We start from the raw sequence: 22906 nt of genomic DNA on the forward strand, positions 1-22906 counted from the left end.
TCTTTCTTGAAATACTCAACCACTTTTAACTAAAAGACTTCACTCCTTACTGTTTTATCTCCTCACTGAAAAGCATTAGAAAAAGGAATTGACTAAAAAGTCAGTGAGGAATTGTGACATCAGAAAATGTGAAATCAGTTGGATCAATTTAAAATTCCAACATAAGTATTTTTGTAAAATGTATTTCTTTTTATTTTGTAGTTACAAAAACAATGTCTGTTTATTACACAAAAAGAGATAATAAAACAAGTAAAATTACAGAAAAAAATACCCGTTATTCCACTGAGTCAGGCACCAACAGTGTCATCACTTTGCAGTACAGATTCCCAGATCATATGTGATGCACATTGGACAGGCTTGCCCCCATCATTCAAACATTTCGTACTGCAGTACTTTATTAGGCAACATATCATTGTTTGGGTGCTAAAATTGTACCAACGAATTCCTTAATGTCGGACATTTAAGTTGTTCCTGCTTTGCCTCATAACCACTTCCAGAGGACAGAGATGAAGACTACATTGAAATAAAGAAATAAAAGACCTGAAAAATGGTGCTCTGAATTACCATTTCTTTTTTTTTTTTTTTTTAAGAAATTCACGTTCTTTTTTATTTTATTTATTTATTTATTTATGACTGTGTTGAGTCTTCGTTTCTGTGCGAGGGCTTTCTCTAGTTGCGGCAAGTGGGGACCACTCTTCATCGCGGTGCGCGGGCCTCTCACTATCGCGGCCTCTCTTGTTGCGGAGCATAGGCTCCAGGTGCGCAGGCTCAGTAATTGTGGCTCACGGGCCCAGCCGCTCAGCGGCATGTGGGATCTTCCCAGACCAGGGCTCGAACCCGTGTCCCCTGCATTGGCAGGCAGATTCTCAACCACTGCGCCACCAGGGAAGCCCTGAATTACCATTTCTTAAAAACCTGGACCAAATCCATTATTATTATTATTTTTTTAATTTTATAGCTACTTTATTTATTTATTTATTTATTTTTGGCTGTGTTGGGTCTTCGGTTCGCGCGAGGGCTTTCTCCGGCTACGGCAAGCGGGGGCCACTCTTCATCGCGGTGCGGGGACCGCTCTTCATCGCGGTGCGCGGGCCTTTCACTATCGCGGCCCCTCCCGCTGCGGGGCACAGGCTCCAGACGCGCAGGCTCAGCAGCCGCGGCTCACGGGCCCAGCCGCTCCGCGGCATGTGGGATCCTCCCAGGCCAGGGCTCGAACCCGCGTCCCCCGCACTAGCAGGCAGACTCCCAACCACTGCGCCACCAGGGAAGCCCCCATTATTTTTTAAAATCATTCAAAGCAAGTTTATTTAGAGATAACCAAGCAAACTTTTCTTTCTGCTTAAGAGAACATGTTAATGGCATAGAAATCAAAAAGCCTGATAGCAAAAAAATACTCTAGTGAACAAACCAACAATTAAAATCACTTAGAATTTGATCAAGTAAAAGAGTATTGGTTAAAACTGTAACTGAACTAAAAGCACAATTATCCATTTACCTAAGAACAATTTATTAAACTAAAGATGACACAAAGCTATCTGACAAGATGCTTGGATGGCAATTCAGCATCATCTAATAAATGGAGATTGCCAAGTCCCAAAGGAAGGAAAAGCTGGTTGGAAACTGCTGTGTATGTAGGGAACAGGTTGAACACTATTAGATACAAAGTCCAGGGGTCTGAAGCTGCTGGACTCATAACCTAGAGGTTGACGGTCATAGGAGAGATATTTTAAAGGGTGGCAGGTGATGGACGCAAAGTTCAGTGGTCGATACCCACAAGAGATGACGTTCTGCAGCTTGCAGCCGTTAAGTCAGGTGTTTCTGGGGGAGGCAACTACTGGACATATAGTTCTGAGGTCTATTATAGATTGACGGTTGACAGAACTGGAGGGATGAGAACTGATGGGGAAACAACCAGTTGCTCTTCAGGGCCTGGAGACACAGTAAGTAGTGGAAGGGTAGCCCAAAATTTCATAGGTTTTGGGCACACAGCTGGATGGTTGGTAGCTGGAAGGTTTACCACATGTCTCTGGGAAGTTGACCAGAAGCCAAGTTCTGTTTTGGCTGGGCAAAGAAGAGCATCACCACAGTTTACACCAGTAGAGTAGAGAGTAGTGGATGAGGTCAAATAAATTATTTTGACAAGACTATGTTATGGAATGATTTCCCCAGAGATAGCTCCAGGATTCACCCAGCGGTGCCCATCTTTAGAAGCAGTCCCAGAGGGCTTCCCTGGTGGCTCAGTGGTTAAGAATCCGCCTGCCAATACAGGGGACACGGGTTCAAGCCCTGGTCTGGGAAGATCCCACATGCCGTGGAGCAACTAATCGCATGCACCACAACTACTGAGCCTGCGCTCTAGAGCCCACGAGCCACAACTACTGAGCCTGTGTACCACAACTACTGAAGCCCGCGCACCTAGAGCCCATGCTTCGCAACAAGAGAAGCCACCGCAATGAGAAGACCACGCACCGCAATGAAGAGTAGCCCCCGCTCGTTGCAACTAGAGAAAGCCCATGCACAGCAATGAAGACCCAATGCAGCCAAAAATAAATAAATAAAATAAAATAAAAATAAATTAGAAGTAGTCCCAGAGGAACCAGTGCATGAGGAGTGATGGGTGGGTACAGTAGCTCCAGGGAACATCAATCCATCCAGCCCTCCTGCAACACAAGGATCCCAGTCCAAACTTCTACCCAATATGGCAGCTTCCTCAGTCTTTTTTTCTGGGTCGGGAATGCTAGCATATAGAGGGGATGTATGGACAATTGTATACCTGAGAGAAAGTGTTTTTGATATATAGAAAACCACCCCAAAACTTAATGACTTAAAACAACAAGTCTTGGGAATTCCCTGGCAGTCCAGTGGGTAGGACTCTGTGCTTTCACTGCCGAGGGTGTGGGTTCAATCCCTGGTTGGGGAACTAAGATCCTGCAAGCCACGGGGCATGGCCAATAACAACAACAAAACAAGTCTTCATGACTTCTCATGATTTTGTAAGTTGGCTGATGGTTCTTCTGGTCTGGACCAGCTTGGCTGGGTTTGGATGATCTAGGATGGCTTCTCTCACCTCCCCAGCAGTTGTTAGGATGATTGGTGTAGAGAAGTGCCTTAGCTGATATCACTCATCTCTACTCAATGAGATACCACTTCACACCCACTAGGATAGCTATAATAATAATAATAATAAAAAGACACAGTAATAACTGTTAAAATGTGGAGAACTTGAAACCCTCATACACTGCTTATAGGAATGTAAAATGGTGCAGTCACTGTGGAAAACAGTCTGGTAGTTCCTCAAAAGAGTTACTATGTGATCCCACAATCCCACTCCTAAGTATATACCCAAAAGAAATGAAAACATATGTCCACATAAAAACTTGTACACGAATTTCATAGCAGTATTATTGATAATAGCCAAAAAGTGGAAACATCAAAATGTCCACCAACCAAAGAATGAATTAAAAATATGATATATCTGTACAATGGAATATTATTTGTCAGTAAAAAGGAACAAAATGGGCTTCCCTGGTGGCGCAGTGGTTGAGAGTCTGCCTGCCAATGCAGGGGATGCGGGTTCGAGCCCTGGTCTGGGAGGATCCCACATGCCGCGGAGCGGCTGGGCCTGTGAGCCACAACTACTGAGCCTGCGCGTCTGGAGCCTGTGCTCCGCAACAAGAGAGGCCGCGATAGTGAGAGGCCCGCACACCGCGATGAAGAGTGGCCCCCGCTTGCCGCAACTAGAGGAAACCCTCTCACAGAAACGAAGACCCAACACAGCCATAAATGAATAAAAAAAAAAAAGACATGAAACACTAAAAAGAGTATGTCTTTAAAAAAAAAAAAGGAACAAAATACTGATGCATATTGTAACGTGAACAAACCTGGAAAACATTATGCTAAGTAAAAGAAGCCAGTTGCAAAAAGCCACGTGTTGTATGATTTTATTTATATGACATGTTCAGAGTAGGCAAATCTATAGAGACAGAACATAAATTAGTGGTTGCCTAGGACTTAAGGTGGGTGGGGTGTGGCCGGAAATGGGGAGTGACCGCTAATGGGTGCAGGGTTTCTTTTTTTTTTTTTCTTTAATATTTATTTATTTATTTACTTGTCTGCGCCAGGTCTTAGTTGCGGCAGACGGGATCTTCGTTGCAGCGTGCGGGCTCTTTAGTTGCTTTAGTTGTGGCATGTGGGATCTAGTTCCCTGACCAGGGATGGAACCTGGGCCCCTGGCATTGGAAGCGTGGAGTCTTAACCACTGGACCACCAGGGAAGTCCCAGGGTTTCTTTTTGAGGTGATGAAACTGTTACCAAATTGATTGTGGCGATGACTGCGCAACGCTGCAGGTAGTCTAAAAACTATTGAATTGTACACTTGATGGGTGAATTGTATGTGAATGATATCTCGATAGTTACAGAAAAATCATCGTGTGTGTTAACCAGTTAACCTTCTGGATAAATAAGGTAACATCCATTCCTCACATGAAACAAATAGTTCACAATATTTATAACTTAAAAATAGGTGATCAGAGTACTTATCTAAATACAGATTTTTAAAAAATTAATTAACATTTATTTTTGGCTGTGTTGGGTCTTTGTTGCTGCGCGGGCCTTCTCTAGCTGTGGCGAGCGGGGTCTACTCTTCGTTGCAGTGTGCGGGCTTCTCATTGAGGTGGTTTCTCCTGTTGCGGAACACAGGCTCTAGGCACGCGGTTTTAGTAGTTGTGGCTCGCAGGCTCTAGAGTGCAGGCTCAGTAGTTGTGGTGCACAGGCTTAGTTGCTCTGCAGCATGTGGGATCTTCCCGGACCAGGGCTTGAACCCATGTCCTCTGCATTGGCAGGTGGATTCTTAACCACTGTGTCACCAGGGGAAGTACCTATACCAACATTTAAGACAAGCATCTCTTTTATCCAGTAATCTATTTCTAGAAATATTTTTCATGAAAATTACTGAAACAGTGAAAAATGCATAAAATATTCTCTATAGGAATATTTACATTAGTTAAAATTGCAAAAAATCTAAAGATAAAGCAAAAATTTACAGATAAATTAAGTGTGATAGTCCATAAAATAAATAACCAAGGAGTCATTAAACTGATAATGTGGAATTACCCTGCCCAATATGGAAGGATATGCATAAGATATTAAGAAATGAAAAATACAGGTTACATGAGAGTATGCAAGGTATGACTATAAGTTTTGAAAAAAAAGATACACAGGATAATCATTGAAGATTTAAGTATTTTAAAAGTTATATTCTAATACTAAACTCTGGCTAATTTTAGCACATCAATAATCATCTTTCAACTCAGTTTCCTCACCATTAAATAGAATAATAACTCCTATAATCAAGAGTTTTTAATAGAATAGTGATCAAGCCCTGAGACACTGAAACACAATCATCTCAGGTCAAATCCTTGTCTCACCATTTTAATAGCTGGGAGACCATGGGCAAGTTTTTAAAAATTTGTGTATGCTTCATTTATTTTCATTGGTATAATCCTGTAGAATAATATTATCACATGCAGGTTTTTTTTGCTTGAATTAAATAATTCATACTAATTATGTGTCAATAGATCTGACACACGGTAAGCACTCATCTAAATTTCTTAACTACTTACTGTATAGCACAGAGAACTATATTCAATATTCTATGATAAACCATAATGGAAAAGAATATTGAAAAAAGAATGTGTATATGTATAACTGAATCTCTTTGCTGTACAGCAGAAATTAACACATTAGAAATCAACTGTACTTCATTTTTTAAAAATCTAAATAAATAAAAATAAAAATAGAGCAAAAAAAAAGTTCAAAACTCAATGAAAAGGGAGTTCCCTGGTGGTCCAGTGGTTAGGACTCCGTGCTTTCACTGCTGAGGACCCAGGTTTGATCCCTGGTCAGGGAACTAAGATCCCACAAGTCGCGTGACGTGGCCAAAAAAACCCAAAACACAACAAAACAAAAAAACTGAATGAAAAAAAATTTCTTAGACTAGTCATGATTCACCCTCCAGACTGTTGGATGAAAACTGCGATTCTGTCATCAAAGAAGGAGATGGCTGCTGGGGGGGGGGGACACCACCAGTGACTGCCACATTGGGCAAAATATCCTTCACGTGTAAAGGAAAAAGAAAGATAATCTTAGACATGCAGGAGCTCTGCAATCGTGCCAACCACCTAAACTGTCTGAGGGAACTCTTCAGGGAGGAGATCCAGCCAAATGACACTTACATCAGAACTAAGCTTTCATGGAAGGGGAGATGAGGTGCCCAACCAGCAGTGGTGTCCCCCACACCTCCAACCTTTCAGTTCCTCTCAAAATCTCGAAACCCTTCCCCTCTCAAAGCCTTTGCAATGCCAGCAATTCTCTTCTCCCCATCTTTGCCTGAAACACTCATTCTCATCTTTCAAACGGCAGCTTAATTATTAATTTCTCTTAACAGGCCTTCCCTACACTCATATATAAATCATGATCACCCATCACTGGTTCTCAAAAATCCTTTCCTTTTTGTACTTACAGATCATCACAATGTGTAATTTAATGTTTTTTATTTTCTGATTATTCTATGTCTGTGTTCTTTGGTCAAATAAAATGTCCATTAGGGCAAGCATTTTGATCCTTTGATTATTCGTTGATAGCAGGGGTCAAACGATTATGGTGCCAGGCCAAATCTGGCCCGCCACCTGTTTTGTACAACTAATGAGCTAAGAATAAAAGTGGTTATCCCATTTTTAAATGCTTGAAAAAAAGAGAGATAAACAGTGTTTATGGACAGCTGAAAATTATAAGATTCGAATTCACTGTCCATAGATAAAGTGTGATGGAAACACAGCTCCTCTGGATTGTTTAGACCTTGTCTATGGCTGCTGTCCCACTGCAAGGGCAGAGTTGAGTAGTTGCAACAGAGACCCTGTCTAGAATACTTACTATCTGGCCTTTTACAGGAAAAGTGTGCCAACTGCTGCTCTATGGTCAGTACAGAGACAAATGCCTTGCAGATTGTGGAATCTGTTGGTCCAAATTCAGTGTATTGCTTGGACATCAGGCATTAACCTCAACAGCTGGACTTTTATTTTTAGTACAAAAAAAATTTTATTGGCATATAGTTGATTTACAATTGGACTTTTAAAAATTTTTTAAATTTATTTAATTAATTAATTTATTTGGTTGCACCAGGTCTTAGTTGCAGCACATGGGCTCCTCAGTTGTGGCATGCAAACTCTTAGTTGCGGCATGCATGTGGGATCTAGTTCCCCAACCAGGGATTGAACCCGGGCCCCCTGCATTGGGAGCATGGAATCCCAACCACTGCACCACCAGGGAAGTCCCACAACTGGACTTGTAAAAGCAATCACTTTCTCCCAACAATGGGCAAACAAGAGGCTCCAATAGGCAAAGGGGATTCCTGGCTGCTAAGAAGTCAAGTTAGCCTCACTGACTGCTCAGGCAGTGAACCTAGACCAGCTCAGTTGGAGGGCTGAGGGGAGTAGATTGTGGAGTCAGATGCGGAGACAAGCAATGGTAGATGAAAATGTCAGCATTGGGGACTTCCCTGGTGGTGCAGTGGTTGGGAATCGGCCTGCCAATGCAGGGGACACGGGTTCAAGCCCTGGTCCGGGAAGATCCCGCATGCTGCGGAGCAACTAAGCCCGTGCACCACAACTACTGAGCCTGCGCTCTAGAGCCTGCGAGCCACAACTACTGAGCCTGCGTGCCACAACTACTGAAGCCCGCGTGCCTAGAGCCTGTGCTCTGCAACAAAGAGAAGCCACTGCAATGAGAAGGCCGCCCACCGCAACAAAGAGTAGCCCCCGCTCACCGCAGCTAGAGAAAGCCCGTACACAGCAATGAACACCCAACGCAGCCAAAAAATAAATTAATTAATTAAAAAAGAAAAGAAAATATCAGCATGGGGACCTGGAAGTTTGTCGTTGATTCTGTCCCTGCACAGATTCTGCACTCAAGTCATGCAACTTCCCTCTGCTCCACCCTCAAGACATGTCTCTTTCCTCATATCATGGGAAAGTTTCTCTGCAAGTTACGCTGGTCTCTCTGGATTTTTCTCATCAAGCGTTAGTGATTGCTCATGTCATTATTATTATTTTTTTTAACCGAGGCCAACAGTTTCTCAGAGATACTATCATTCCCCTGGCAGACCATGGCATCGCCACCAGTGACATTCTCAAGGTTGCACTGGTGGGAAATGAGATCATGGCTTCTCTAACCTGTAACTCGGGGTCAGGTGCTTTCTCACACCCTCAGACATGACCCCTGGCGGTGACAGGCTCGCCATGCAGGTATCAGAGGTCTGCTCGGTGAGTATAGTTTTCTTGTTTCTCCTTTTTGAAGACGTCTCCAAAAGTGACTTTCGGTGTTGGAACTTGACCTTGGCATCCTAAGGTGCTTTCTTACTTGGGAAGAGGTGGCGTGCCATATTAAATCTGAAGATTACAGAGAAATCTATGCCCCTCATGAGGGCTCTAATGGCTCTTGCATTTTTACTGTATTTAGCGTTATCCTCTTTCTCTTCCTTTCTTTTTTGTGTTTGGCTTCCTGAGACCTCTTATCCATCCTCCCTTGCTATTAGACTTTCCAGAATTCTCCTTTCCTTCCAACCTTTTAAAAATTTTCTTTAAAACTGGGGACCATAGTACCTCCATTGTAGGAATATTATGAGGAATAAATACAACTATATAGATGTCTGGCTTTGGCATAGAAAATGTGGGTTCATTTTTTTCTTGTTTTCTCTGGGGTCAAGATCGGCTTTAGAAAAATATCCATAAAGAGCTATCCCTTTGGGCGGTGTGAGGAAAGGCATAAACCCTATTCTTTTCAGGTTCTTCTTAGACCACAGGAAAGAGATGTAATTGTTGACTCTGAGTCTTTTAAGGAGAGATGGATTCCTGAATTTATTTCCCAGAACCAATCATGGATATAAAGCCACCCATGGACCACATCATCAGCACTGAGCCTGAGTCATAAAATGGCCCATGGCATTAGGACAGGAAACCCTGAATTTGGGGCTCTAATGACCCCGCCCTGCCCTTGGTGCTGGAGAGGAAATGAAACACGCCAGGGCAGGGAACAGCAAAGAGCCCATTGAATGTGGGGTTATTGTTATTATTATTTTTTTGGCTTAAACAAAGTGGGTCTATTATCACACAAAACAAGTCGAGAAGGTAGGGAGGCTACATGCCTCGTTAATTCAGTGGGTCCATGATGTTATCAGGCAGGACCCAGATTTTTTGAATCTTTGTGTTGTCATTCTCAATATATGGATTTGTTCTTCACCTGGTTTCCCTGCAGTACCTCAAACTCTCACAATATCAAGGTGAAATAAAAAAAAAAACCAAGAAAAGAAAAACAAAAACCAAACAGACTTCTTTTTTTAAGGTTTTTATAACACTTTATTTATTTATTTATTTTCCTGCATTTGACTTACTTTTTATTGGAGTATAGTTGATTTATAATGTGGTAGTTTCAGGTGTACAGCAAAGTGAGTCAGTTATGCATACACATATATCCACTCTTTTTAAGATTCGAATGTGGGGTTGTGTTTAACGTTAGTTGTTGGTACCTGCAGGGACCACATGAAGATTACCACCTTGCTTCTCCCCAGCTGGCTGAAGGCCAATGCCTAAAGAAGGGAAGACTTAAATTGATTACCTGCTTTACCTCAGGGTTGCCTTTTCTGTCTGAGTATCTGATTTCCTGCTTGAACTCGCTTCTCCTTTCTTGCCCCTATATGTAGTGCTGTTGTTTGACAAAGGAAAGCTGGCTCCAAAATATCTGGATGTCTGTATTCTTATTCCACATTTTTAGTTCTCATTATCTCATGCCTAGTTTTCTCTCTCCACACTGTACTTGTTTCTAATGACTTGTGTTTATTCACCATAACACATGGGACTCTGTGGGTTTATCACAGGGTCTGCCCTGGTGTTCATGACTGCACTCCTCGAAGGCCGACTGAAATGGGGGAATCCTTTAAACCTGGCTGGTGCACCCATCCCCCAACTGCTGTGCGTGTTGGCTGCTAAAGCCTCCCACCTGTACATCTCTCAGAAGCTCTGCCCTTCGTTAAAGAGCAGCCTGACCTACAAGGCTGTCACCTGAATGGCTAGAGGTCAATGACTGATACCCAGCCTGTGGTCTCAGCGAGGGACTAACTCTGTGCTGCAGTCTGTGCACCAGGGCCCCCTGTGGGATCAGGCTTCCTTAGCCCCCCTCCCTCCCTCCTCTCTCCTGAGAGTTCTCCCTCAATAAAGCACCTTGACAGTTTCCCCATCACAGGCTCTGCTCCAGGGAACCTGACCAAAAAGCCGATTGTCCTATTTCATAATGAACATGAGGCTCAGCTTAAGGCCATAAGACCCCAAATCGGAGTGGTTAAGAATTGATATTCCTGTTATCAAAGACATCTCTGAGATAAGAGTGTGGGGTCCCTTCAGCATCATGTGCTTGGAGCGGGAAACAGGAAATGGCGTGGAGGCCTTCCCATGTGCCATTATTCCTGGACATTTGGAAATTCATAAATGTGATCCCCATTGAAAATGACACCAGGCCTTCCTCCTTCCCAACCTCCCTCCCTCCCCTCCTTCCTCCCTTCCTTCCTCTCTTCCTTCCTTCTTCTCTCTCTCCCTGCCTCCCTTCCTTCCTTTTTTTTTTTTTTACCATAACGTGGTAAAAATGGACTTTAAGGTGATATTGCTAATCTGTGATCCCCTCTCCCTTCAAATATCACTGCTCCTTCCTCAGAATTACAAAGGGCATGTATATACACACCCACAAAGAAAAGTGAGGTGTCTGCTGACTTCTGAGATTCTGGAGTGAGAATTTGTAGACAAGATGCTGTTTAATTCTTCCTTTTCTGAGAAGGCTTTGTGCTTAGCTGTAACGTAGAGGTTGAGAGTAGGAGATATGGAGACACCATGCTTGGATTCAAAGGTTCCTACATTACTGTCGCATAATTTTAGGTAATTTATTAAATTTTTCTCATCTGTAATGGGTGATGATAATAACATATTTTTATTTTTATTTATTTTGGCCCCAACGCACGGCTTGTGGGATCTTATTTCCCCGGCCAGGGATCAAACCCAGGCCCCCTGGGCTTCCCTGGTGGTGCAGTGGTTAAGAATCCACCTGCCAATTCAGGGGACATGGGTTCGAGCCCTGGTCTGGAAAGATCCCACATGCCGTGGAGCAACTAAGTCCATGAGCCACAACTACTGAGCTTGCGCTCTAGAGCCCATGAGCCAGAACTACTGAGCCCGTGTGCCACAACTACTGAAGCCCACACATCTATAGAGCCCATGCTCTGCAACAAGAGAAGCCACCACAGTGAGAAGCCCATGTACCGCAATGAAGAGTAGCCCCTGCTCACTGCAAATAGAGAAAGCCCGCGTACAGCAATGAAGACCCAATGCAGCCAAAAATAATAATAATAATTAATTAAATTAATTAAAAAACCAAAACAAACACACAAAAAAACCAGGCCCTCTGCAGTGGAAGCAAGCGCAGAGTCTTAACCACTGGACCACCAGGGAAGTCCCAACATCTCTTATTTTGAAAGACAAATTAGTAAGTTAAAATACGTAAAGTACTATACTTAGAACATTGCTTTCCTCCCTGATTTTATGTATTTGACACACATGGTTGAGCCAGTGATACCTCCCCCACCCCCTGACTGCCAGAGTTTATGCTTAGCATGAACAAATAATTTATTTTCCAAACCAGGACCATTTAGAGTGAAAAGGCGTTCTAAATCAAACTCCACGGGGTACATTTTTGCCTTTCTTCATTCAATATTTCTATTGAGTTTCTACTGAATATGTCTTATCCTCCTCAGTGATAACACTGGCTGCCAACATCCACACATTTATTCATTTTTCTCAGTGCAGCAAAACATAGTTTCAGAAGTGCTTCACCCACACTACCACAGAAAACAAACCTACTAGAAAGAGTTCTGGATTTGTTTGCAGTTAGTTCGCTGTTCTATTCCACCATCTACCTCACCCAAGACTGAGGGTATATATTCAAATATTGTCTTCTTAGTTTTCTTTTCTTTTTGTTCTTTCTTCATTGCGGTTATGGCAGTCATTGAAGTACAATTGGGTTCATCTGTTTCAGTTTTAGTTTTTTAACCCTTCCCATCCTTGTTGATTTTATTTTATTCTTGGAAAATGTAGAACATTAACATGGTTCAAAAAAATCAAAAGTATATAAAATTTTATTATTACAGAAGTGTCACTCCCTCCTTTAACTCTTTTAGCCTGTGAGCATCTGTTTTCCATTCCTGATTGGGAAGCTCTCTTGTGGAAAGGTCATAACAAGGCTCTAGTTTGTGCCCTTGTTGAGTGTAAGCAGAGGAGAGGGGAAGGGCTATAAACTGGAAAGCCCCAAGCTCCACGGAACCATTATGGATCATCCTATTTATTGCTAATTCCCTGGCCAGGGACTCCACTTTATTTTTATTTTATTTTATTTATTTATTTATTTTTTTTTTAGGGACTCCACTTTAAATACTAAAGAAGCAGAACTTGGTGGGGAGATTTCTTTTATCATCTGCCACCCTGGGGTTTGGTGGAGAAAAAGAGGAGTGAGTATCTGGGGAGAGTTGGTAATCCTACATCTGTTTTCATCATTTTCTCAACTCAGCAAGGCTTTTAATTTTCCTGGATCACTCCCTCCAAAGTCATGTCACCTGGGATATTATTATCTAATGCTGTGGATATTGGGCCAGTAAATATCCTCTAAATACAGCACAGGAGAGCAACAAGTGTAGAATATCAAAGGTCTCACTCCAAAATTATCATCTTTCTTCTGCACCCATCAACACATTTCTTGTTTTTAAAAAGGATTTATTTATTTATTTATATTTATTTTTGGCTGCGTTGGGTCTTTGTTGCTGTGTGCGGGTTTTCTCTAGTTGTGGCGAGTGGGGGCTACTCTTTTTTTTTTTTAACATCTTTATTGGAGTATAATTGCTTTACAATGGTGTGTTAGTTTCTGCTTTATAACAAAGTGAATCAGTTATACATATACATATGTTCCCATATCTCTTCCCTCTTGTGTCTTCCTCCCTCCCACCCTCCCTATCCCACCCCTCTAGGTGGTCACAAAGCACCAAGCTGATCTCCCTGTGCTATGTGGCTGCTTCCCACTAGCTATCTATTCTACATTTGGTAGTGTATATATGTCCATGCCACTCTCTCACCCTGTCACGTCTTACCCCTCCCCCTCCCCATATCCTCAAGTCCATTCTCTAGTAGGTCTGTGTCTTTATTCCCGTCTTGCCACTAGGTTCTTCATGACCTTTTTTTTCCCCTTAGATTCCATATATATGTGTTAGCATACTGTATTTATTTTTCTCTTTCTGACTTACTTCACTCTGTATGACAGACTCTAACTCCATCCACCTCACTACAAATACCTCCATTTCATTTCTTTTTATGGCTGAGTAATATTCCATTGTATATATGTGCCACATCTTCTTTATTCATTCATCCGATGATGGACACTTAGGTTGCTTCCATGTCCTGGCTATTGTAAATAGAGCTGCAATGAACATTTTGGTACATGACTCTTTTTGAATTATGTTTTTCTCAGGGTATATGCCCAGTAGTGGGATTGCTGGGTCGTATGGTAGTTCTATTTTTAGTTTTTTAAGGAACCTCCATACTGTTCTCCATAGTGGCTGTATCAATTTACATTCTCACCAACAGTGCAAGAGTGTTCCCTTTTCTCCACACCCTCTCCAGCATTTATTGTTTCTAGATTTTTTGATGATGGCCATTCTGACTGGTGTGAGATGATATCTCATTGTAGTTTTTTTTTTTTTTAAAGTAGATTCTTTTTTTTTTTTTAATAGCTACTTTATTTATTTATTTATTTATTTTTGGCTGTGTTGGGTCTTCGGTTCGTGCGAGGGCTTTCTCTAGTTGCGGCAAGCGGGGGCCACTCTTCATCGTGGTGCGGGGACCGCTCTTCATCGCGGTGCGCGGGCCATTCACTATCGCGGCCCCTCCCGTTGCGGGGCACAGGCTCCAGACGCGCAGGCTCAGCAGTTGTGGCTCACGGGCCCAGCCGCTCCGTGGCATGTGGGATCTTCCCAGACCAGGGCTCGAACCCGTGTCTCCTGCATTAGCAGGCAGATTCTCAACCACTGCGCCACCAGGGAAGCCCTCATTGTAGTTTTGATTTGCATTTCTCTAATGATTAATGATGTTGAGCATTCTTTCATGTGTCTGTTGGCAATCTGTATATCGTCTTTGGAGAAATGTCTGTTTAGGTCTTCTGCCCATTTTTGGATTGGGTTGTTTGTTTTTTTGTTATTGAGCTGCGTGAGCTGCTTGTAAATCTTGGAGATTAATCCTTTGTCAGTTGCTTCATTTGCAAATATTTTCTCCCATTCTGAGGGTTGTCTTTTCGTCTTGTTTATGGTTTCCTTTGCTGTGCAAAAGCTTTTAAGTTTCATTAGGTCCCATTTATTTATTTGCGTTTTTATTTCCATTTCTCTAGGAGCTGGGTCAAAAAGGATCTTGCTGTGATTTATGTCATAGAGTGTTCTGCCTATGGGGGCTACTCTTCATTGCGGTGCACGGGCTTCTCATCACCGCGGCTTCTCTTGTTGCGGAGCACGGGCTCTAGGCGTGCGGGCTTCAGTAGTTGCGGCTTGCGGGCTCTAGAGCACAGGCTCAGTAGTTGTGGCGCATGGGCTCAGTTGCTCCGCGGCATGTGGGATCTTCCTGGACCAGGGCTTGAACCCGTGTCCCCTGGCAGGGCGGATTCTTAACCACGGTGCCACCAGGGAAGTCACAACACATGTTTCTTAAGCTTGTGAACATAATGTCCTCTTATAATGTTTAAAGTCAATTTATGTCTATAGTAGTATTCTTTTGCCATTATAAAGTTGTTCATTTTTTCCCTTTTGTCGTGACCATATTTACCAATATGTCTCATTTACATCTTTTCTATATTTATTAAGTATAGTTACTTTTATTACTATTTCATTAATTTATTCTTTTATCTTCAATCCTATGTTCCTTCTTTCTTTTTTTAATTAATTAATTAAGTAATTAATTTTTGGCTGCGTTGGGTCTTCGTTGCTGCGCGCGGGCTTTCTCTAGTTGCGGCGAGCGGGGGTTACTCTTCTTTGCAGTGGCGGGCGTCTCATTGCAGAGGCTTCTCTTGTTGCAGAGTGCGGGCTCTAGGCGCGCGGGCTGCAGTAGTTGTGGCACGTGGGCTCAGTAGTTGTGGCTCATGGGCTCTAGAGCGCAGGCTTAGTAGTTGTGGCACCCACGCTTAGTTGCTTGGTGGCATGTGGGATCTTCCCGGACCAGGGCTCGAACCTGTGTCCCCTGCACTGGCAGGCGGATTCTTAACCACTGCACCACCAGGGAAGTTCAATGCTATGTTCCTTCTATTGTCCTAAGCAAAATCTAGCAAAATGCATAGGTTAATTTTAAAATGTTTTTTTTCACAGTTTAAAATTATTCCCTCAAACCTATCAAATCAGGCAGGCTGATTATGTTATTCAAATTCTCTATATTTTATTTATTTTTGGAACTGAGTGACATTTTCAGGTAGGTATCTGTTAAATTCCATCTTGTGCCCTTCTATTTTCTAAAGCTTTTTATTATAGAGAGGAAATTGTCGATTCAAAATCCTACAGGTTTAAGCCATTAACGTGAATAAATAAAGCTGGTTTCATGGAGACTACGATGAATTAGAGGATGCCTGCCCAGTCAATAGAGTTGACATTACCTAGCTCCATTAACCATTTTTCATGGGAAAACACTGGCCGTGACCATAGCGTTTTCTAATTTTAATTATTTTTATTTTTTAAAATTTATTTATTTATTTATTTTTAAATTTCTTGACCGTGCTGCATGGCATGTGGTGGATCTTAGTTCCCCAACCGGGGATCGAACCCACACCCCTTGCATTGGAAGTGCAGAGTCTTAACCACTGGGCAGCCAGGGAAGTCTGCATTTTCTAATTTTTAAAGAGAAACAAAAACAATCTAGATTGTTTAAAAGCTGGCATTTAATCTAAAATTTTTAAACAACAGAGTGGGAAAAAGAAGAGAAATATTGGGGCCATAACTGCCCATTTTCTGCCATTGTGTAGCTTATGTTTAGACAAACATCACATCCACATACCCTACATAAAATGCTAGCAAATCATATACAACTTGGAAAAGAACTAGTTTATTCTTTCAGGATAGTTTGAATCAATATGTGTGTACCCAATAACCTGAAGTAGGATTTTACAAATATGAATCAAGGTGAAATTTGTTAATACCGTATTTGCCACACTGAGGAAAATAATACATATCTTCTTTTTCCCTCTAGATCATCTGGCTTTGAATAAAATAAACTGCTGGGCGTTGACATTATGGCTTCTGGTGAGTTGGTAATGAGGAGTCTCCTCCTCTTCCAGACTGGAGTTGGGCTCCTAAGGAATTCCTCACTCCTTTATGTTTATATGTTGACTTTGTTCACTAAACACACTCAGAGGCCCACAGATCTAATTTTGAACCAATTGACCTTAGCCAACTTCCTGGTCCTTTTCTCTAGGGGAATTCCTCAGACACTGGGTGCTTTTGGTTTGAAATATTTCCTGGGAGAAGTTGAGAGTAAGGTTAGCTTTTTTTTTTTTTAATAGTAATCTTTTATTTATTTATTTTTATATTTATTTTTGGCTGTGTTGGGTCTTCGTTTCTGTGCGAGGGCTTTCTATAGTTGCGGCAAGCGGGGGCCACTCTTCATTGCGGTGCGCGGGCCTCTTCACTATCGCGGCCTCTCTTGTTGCGGAGCACAGGCTCCAGACGCGCAGGCTCAGTAGTTGTGGCTCACGGGCCTAGTTGCTCCGCGGCATATGGGATCTTCCCAGACCAGGGCTCGAACCCATGTCCCCTGCATTAGCAGGCAGATTCTCAACCACTGCACCACCAGGGAAGCCCAAGGTTAGCTTTTATACTCACAGAGTGGCCCGGGGGTTTCCCTCTGCACCACCTGCCTCTTGAGTGGCTTCCAGGCTATCACAATCAGCCCTAGTAATTCCAGGTGTGCAAAACTCAAACTTAAAGCTCCTACATTTGTTCAACCTGCCTATTCCCTCTGTTGGATTCTTCATCTCCTGATAAATATTGTTGTGCCGATGAAATTGACTCACCCAGGGAATGCTATAAACATGACAGAAAAGTATTTTGGCTTGTGTTCTTCAAAAAGACCTGATTCGTTTTTGTTTTTTTTTTTTTTTTAATTATTTTCCCTTTATTTATTTTATTTATTTATTTATTTATTTTTGGCTGTGTTGGGTCTTCGGTTCGTGCGAGGGCTTTCTCTGGTTACGGCAAGTGGGGGCCACTCCTCATCGCGGTGCGGGGACCGCTCTTCATCGCGGTGCGCGGGCCTTTCACTATCGCGGCCCCTCCTGCTGCGGGGCACAGGCTCCAGACGCGCAGGCTCAGTAGTTGTGGCTCACGGGCCCAGCTGCTCCGTGGCATGTGGGATCTTCCCAGACCAGGGCTCGAACCCGTGTCCCCTGCATTAGCAGGCAGATTCTCAACCACTGCGCCACCAGGGAAGCCCAAGACCTGATTCGTTTTTGACCGCACTCTATGCATTCCTGTTATCCTTCCTTGATATTTTGTGTTTGGTACCCATGGGTTGGGCCAGTGGTTCCATAGTGCTCTTCCTGCAAAGACATAAGCAGAGAGTCCGGTATACTTACCACACCAGCCTCTCTCCCAGAGCCTCCCCGGAGACTTCTGCCACTCATACTGTCCTACTTCTGGTGGGCTCATTTGTTTCCTTTTATTCTCTCTCCTCCATCTTATCACTTTATATGATGTGCTTTGTCAACCCAAGCTTGCAGCTAGTGAACATCAGTGCATTCCTGGTTGCTTGTTTTCCAGCTTTCAATCCCTTTGTGCTCATCAGCCATGATACTCAAATCCTCAGAACCTACTTTTGTTACTTGTGGTAAAACAAAAATCTCCACATAGTCCTTTTACAAATATCTACCGTTCATTCAACAATTTTTCAGCACTCAATATTTGACAACTGAGTTTAACTGTAGACTCATCTAAAATGTATTATTTTTCAATGTGAGATTTGTGATTTAATTTTCTATATGCATTTGTTATTTTCTTTTTGAATATTGTCTTTCAGTGCAGCAAATATGAGTTTTCCTCTCTGCAGAAAAAGGGCCTACTTATATCAACACTTGCCATTACCCTAATGAAATGGCAGGGGGCTATTAATAACCTTAGTGGAAGACCCACTTGATACTATTCCTGCCCTACCACGCATGATTTGATTTAGCTTTTTAAGGCCTCATCCTAAAAATGGATCAGCTAAGGTCCAACAGGCACTTGAAGAAACATTCTACCCTGAAACAAAAAGACAAACAGATAGGAAAAAAAGTAACATGGAGGGAAAAGCATATTAAAGAAGTAGAATAAAATTTTATAATTTGTAAGTAATATTGTTGGTGAGATATGAAACTCTACTGCATGCATAAGGCAAGGGTAGGATGCTATCAAAATGAATGACAGAAGACTAAAAAGACCTATTGGGAATTAGAAACATGACAGAAGAGATAAAGTATTCAGTAGAGCAGTTGGAAAATAATATGGAGGAACCTCTAGGAATTTGGAAGAAGGTAAGAACATTAGCAACATTAGAAAAGTAGCAAAACTTTCCTGGAGGTGAATATCTTAATAATAGATACCCCAAGAAGAAAGAAATATAAACATGGAGAGGACAAAATAGCAAAGAATTTATACAAGATAATTGGTCAGAGCTGAAACACATCTATTTACAGACTGAAAGGGCCCATTTGTCTAATGGGAAATGAATTAAAATAAGCCCATGTCTAAATTTTGGAATACTGGGGAGAAAGAACAGATTCCTGATGATTCCAGAAAGCAAACAAGGGGTAATATCCAAAGGGAGAAAAATCAAAATGTTTTCAAATTTCTAAAAAGTACTGTGGAACGCTATAAGGCAAATGGAGTGATACCACCAAACTTCTGATATAATGTTTTCCAGAATAAAAAAATGACCCTCCTCAGAAAGAGCATGGGTACATGAAGGAAAACCTGTGTGTGAATCCTAATATTTATGTAGCAGTTCCATATTACATGTTGTAAAGGAATATCAGGCCACAACATAATGAGGGAAATGCAAACATGTTTATTATGACTCATTATAATTTCTATCTAAGTCATCATTCTTTCACATAGCATAAATTTATTCCCTGACACTTTGAGGGTAAGCTCATCTCACTCAGTGTTTCATCAGGCACGTTGGTGCCTCTGTTTGCAGGGTGGAGTTTAAGTCCAATCTGTTGTGTATATTCCCACTGCTTTGTAGAGAGGAAGTTTCACATTATAAAATCCCCTCTTCCCTCTGCAAAACTAGGCAATCTGAACTAGTCTGGAGGAGCACAAAATCCTTCAAAAATGTTTGCTAACTTGCATCTAAAATCTGATTTTGAATCTCCAAAATAGAGAGTTTTGGTTTTGTTTCCTTCTTTCTCCTTTCTTGATCACAGGGTGATAGATGCCTGTTGGCCTAATGTTGGAATGTGGGAGGATCACTGAATAACAGAAAAAGCAGAAGGGAAAACCTACATTGATTAATATATTAAAACATAAGCCTAAGGGACTTCCCTGGTGGTCCAGTGGCTAAGACTTCATGCTCCCAATTCAGGGGGCCCTGGTTCAATCCCTGGTCAGAGAACTAGATCCCACATGCTGCAACTAAAAAAGATCCCACATGCTGCAACTAAGACTGGCACAGCCAAATAAATAAATATTTAAAAAAACAAAACAAAACAACATAAGCCTAAGATACATGGGAGTAATCAATCATTGTTATGAAGAAAGTGGAGATACCTACACAAAGTGTAAAGAAATATGGCGGGGGGGGGGAATGTCTTCATTGAGGAGGAAGAGGCAAGAGTATTGTGAAAGTAGGGGTAGTGCTAGGATTATTGAGGAGCAATGAATCCAAAAAATATTTTAAGGAAGTAATGAGTGATCTAAACGTTCATAGGTTGCACATTACAGAAGGCAGGATGAAATCCTAAAACACAAAGTGACTGACTTCTTTTCCTCTTTGGGTATGGACTATTAACAATACTGAGTGAGGCAGGCACATTGTGTTAAAATTATCATCTGTTTATCAATCATATATATTAAACTTTCTGCCCCAATTCAATTTTTAAAAATATAACTATTGCCATTCAGGCATTTTTTTGGGGATATTTACAAATAATTATCAAGTCAAACCTCTCAGTATTTTAGTGTTTTTATCTTTGGTGTTATGCTTAGAAAATCCATGCCTATATCAGAATTTAAGTATATATTTACCTGATTTTCACTGAGTCATTTAATTATTCCATGCATCGTAAATGTGCATGTGCACACGTGTGTGTATATATATATAAAATAAAATTGGTATATAATTACTCCCACGCACATTCTGTTAGTCCATTTACCTAACTCTGTTTATTGAATAAACCATCTTTCTCCTACTATATTAAATAATGTACTTCCCAGATATTAGTTTTCCATTATATTTGGGCCTTTCACTGAATGATTTATTTTGATCCTTTGATAGATCTATTAATTTGTTAACCTCTTCAGCTCTATTTTGTTTACCTTTTGTATGGTATATCTTTTTCTTTCCTCTTAATTTCAACCTATTTGTGTCTTCTTTGCAGCAGTGTTGAATGATAAAGAAGTAGACTTTGTGCCTGGTTCCTGGGAGGGAGACTCCAAATCCTTGGAATTTCCTGAGTAATAAGAATGTCTTTGTTATTCATAAGCCCCTTAGATCACATTGGAGTTTATGCTAATAAGGTGATTCACATGGAACCCCTCAATAGCTTCAGAATAGGGGCTGGTCATGCTGGAAAGACCAACTGTGTGATTACAGGGTTGGGGATTTGAACCATGTGATATCGGTTCTACCTTGGTGGGGGTGGGGAGGCTACAGATGAAATTCAATCACATGGCCAATAATTAAAGTTAATACAACTCAACAACAACAAAAAACCTAAACAATCCAATTTAAAAACCTAAACAATCCAATTTAAACAATCAATTTAAAAAAGGAGCTGAATAGACATTTTTCCAAAGAAGACATACAGATGGCCAACAGGCATGTGAAAAGATGTTCAATATCACTAATTATTAGGGAAATGCAAATGAAAACCACAATGAGACATCATCTCTCACCTGTTAGAAAGGCTATTATCAAAAAGACAAGAAATAAGTGTTGGAGAAAAGGGAACCCTCCTACACTGTTGGTGGGAATGTAAATTGGTGCAGCCACTTTGGAAAAAAGGATGGAGATTCCTCACAAAATTAAGAATAGAGCTACCATGTGATCCAGCTATTCCACTTCTGGGTATTTATCCAAAGAACATAAAAACACTAATTCAAGATGATATATGCACCCCTATGTTCATCTTAGTATTATTATTAATAGCCAAGATATGGCAACAACCTAAGTGCCCATCAACAGATGAATGGATAAAGAACATGTGGGAGATACACACACACACACACACACACACACAGGAATATTATTCATCCATAAAAGGTGAAATCCTGCCATTTGCAACAGCATGGATGGACCTTGAGGGTATTATGCTAAATGAAATAAATCAGACAGAGAAAAACAAATAATATATGGTTTTGCTCATATGTGGGATATAGAAAAAATAAATAAATAAATGAACAAACCAAATCAAACCAAATGTGTAGATATAGAGAATAGAGTGGTGGTTGACAGAGGGGAAGGAGTAGGGGGTGGGTGCGGGAAGGTGAAATGGTTAAAGGGAGTGTGTGGCTTCACCACACTGACTCCATTTTGTCAACTCCATCTCAGGCCCACAGTCCTACCCTCTCCCTTTTCTGAGTGACTGAACTTTAGCCTACTCACAAGGAATGCACCCAAGCCAGATAAGTTCCCTATCAATTTTTACCCTTGCCTTCATCTGATATGAAAACTGGAAGAATGTCTTTGCTGGTGCAGATGGTCAGTGGTCATGAGACCCCCAGAGAGAGGAAAAATCCCCAGTTCTTGTCAGTGTGGGTATGCTTCTTACTTGGTAGTCAGATTCTATTTTTAGCTTCAGCCCCTTTAAACTCCCCTGTACCCTTTTCAGTGACATGGAGTGCAGCTGCGAATGCTTCTGGATCATCCATCCACCAGATCTTTCCTGCCTGTATGTAAGTTACCCATAATAAACTTCATAATTGCACTTTATGGAGTGGCCTGCTTCATATTTCAGTCTCAAAGTTCCTTGTCAGTTCAGAGGATATTACTCGATATCTTGGCTTCCCAACAGGGGGTCAACTGTAGAGTCATGGATGGAAGCTAAATTTTCGGTGGTAAGCATGCCTTAGTGTATACAGAAGTAGAAATATAATGTTGTACACATGAAACATATAATGTTATAAACCAATGTTACCTTGATTTAAAAAAGAAAGAAAAGAAATAATGGCTCCAAACTTCCCAAATCTGGGAAAATGTATGACATCCAGATTCAAGAAGCCATATAGGGGCTCCCCTCGTGGGGCAGTGGTTAAGAGTCTGCCTGCCAATGCAGGGGACACAGGTTTGAGCCCTGGTCCGGGAGGATCCCACATGCTGCGGAGCAACTAAGCCCCTGCACCACAACTACTGAAGCCCGCATGCCTAGAGCCCGTGCTCCACAACAGGAGAAACCACTGCAATGAGAAGTCTGCACACCACAATGAAGACCCAACACAGCCAAAAATAAATAAATAAATTTATTAAAAAATGAAGCCATATAGAGTCAAAATAGGATGAATCCAAAGTAATCCACAGTGAGACAAATTGTAACCAAATTGTCAAAA

At 41.6% G+C, this 22906-nt stretch overlaps 2 protein-coding genes across 5 annotated transcripts in view; one reads left to right on the forward strand and one right to left on the reverse strand.

Annotated features, from left to right (window-relative positions):
- ZNF283 (zinc finger protein 283) overlaps nucleotides 1-22906 on the forward strand; it is a 105404-nt gene that overhangs the window by 54975 nt on the left and 27523 nt on the right. For all 4 annotated transcript variants that reach the window (XM_057534611.1, XM_057534609.1, XM_057534610.1 and 1 more), the window contains 2 exons: nucleotides 16356-16408; nucleotides 22192-22255. The gene's annotated coding sequence lies outside the window, so the exon portion shown is untranslated. The remainder of the gene's footprint in view (nucleotides 1-16355; nucleotides 16409-22191; nucleotides 22256-22906) is intronic.
- On the reverse strand, nucleotides 1566-22227 carry LOC102997260 (keratin-associated protein 25-1). The gene is given in 3 exon segments (XM_028163087.1): nucleotides 1566-1805; nucleotides 1807-1929; nucleotides 22132-22227. Coding segments are annotated over 3 exon segments (459 nt in total).

This window comes from Balaenoptera acutorostrata, chromosome 19 (assembly GCF_949987535.1).
Source record: "Balaenoptera acutorostrata chromosome 19, mBalAcu1.1, whole genome shotgun sequence".
Taxonomy (NCBI): domain Eukaryota; kingdom Metazoa; phylum Chordata; class Mammalia; order Artiodactyla; family Balaenopteridae; genus Balaenoptera; species Balaenoptera acutorostrata.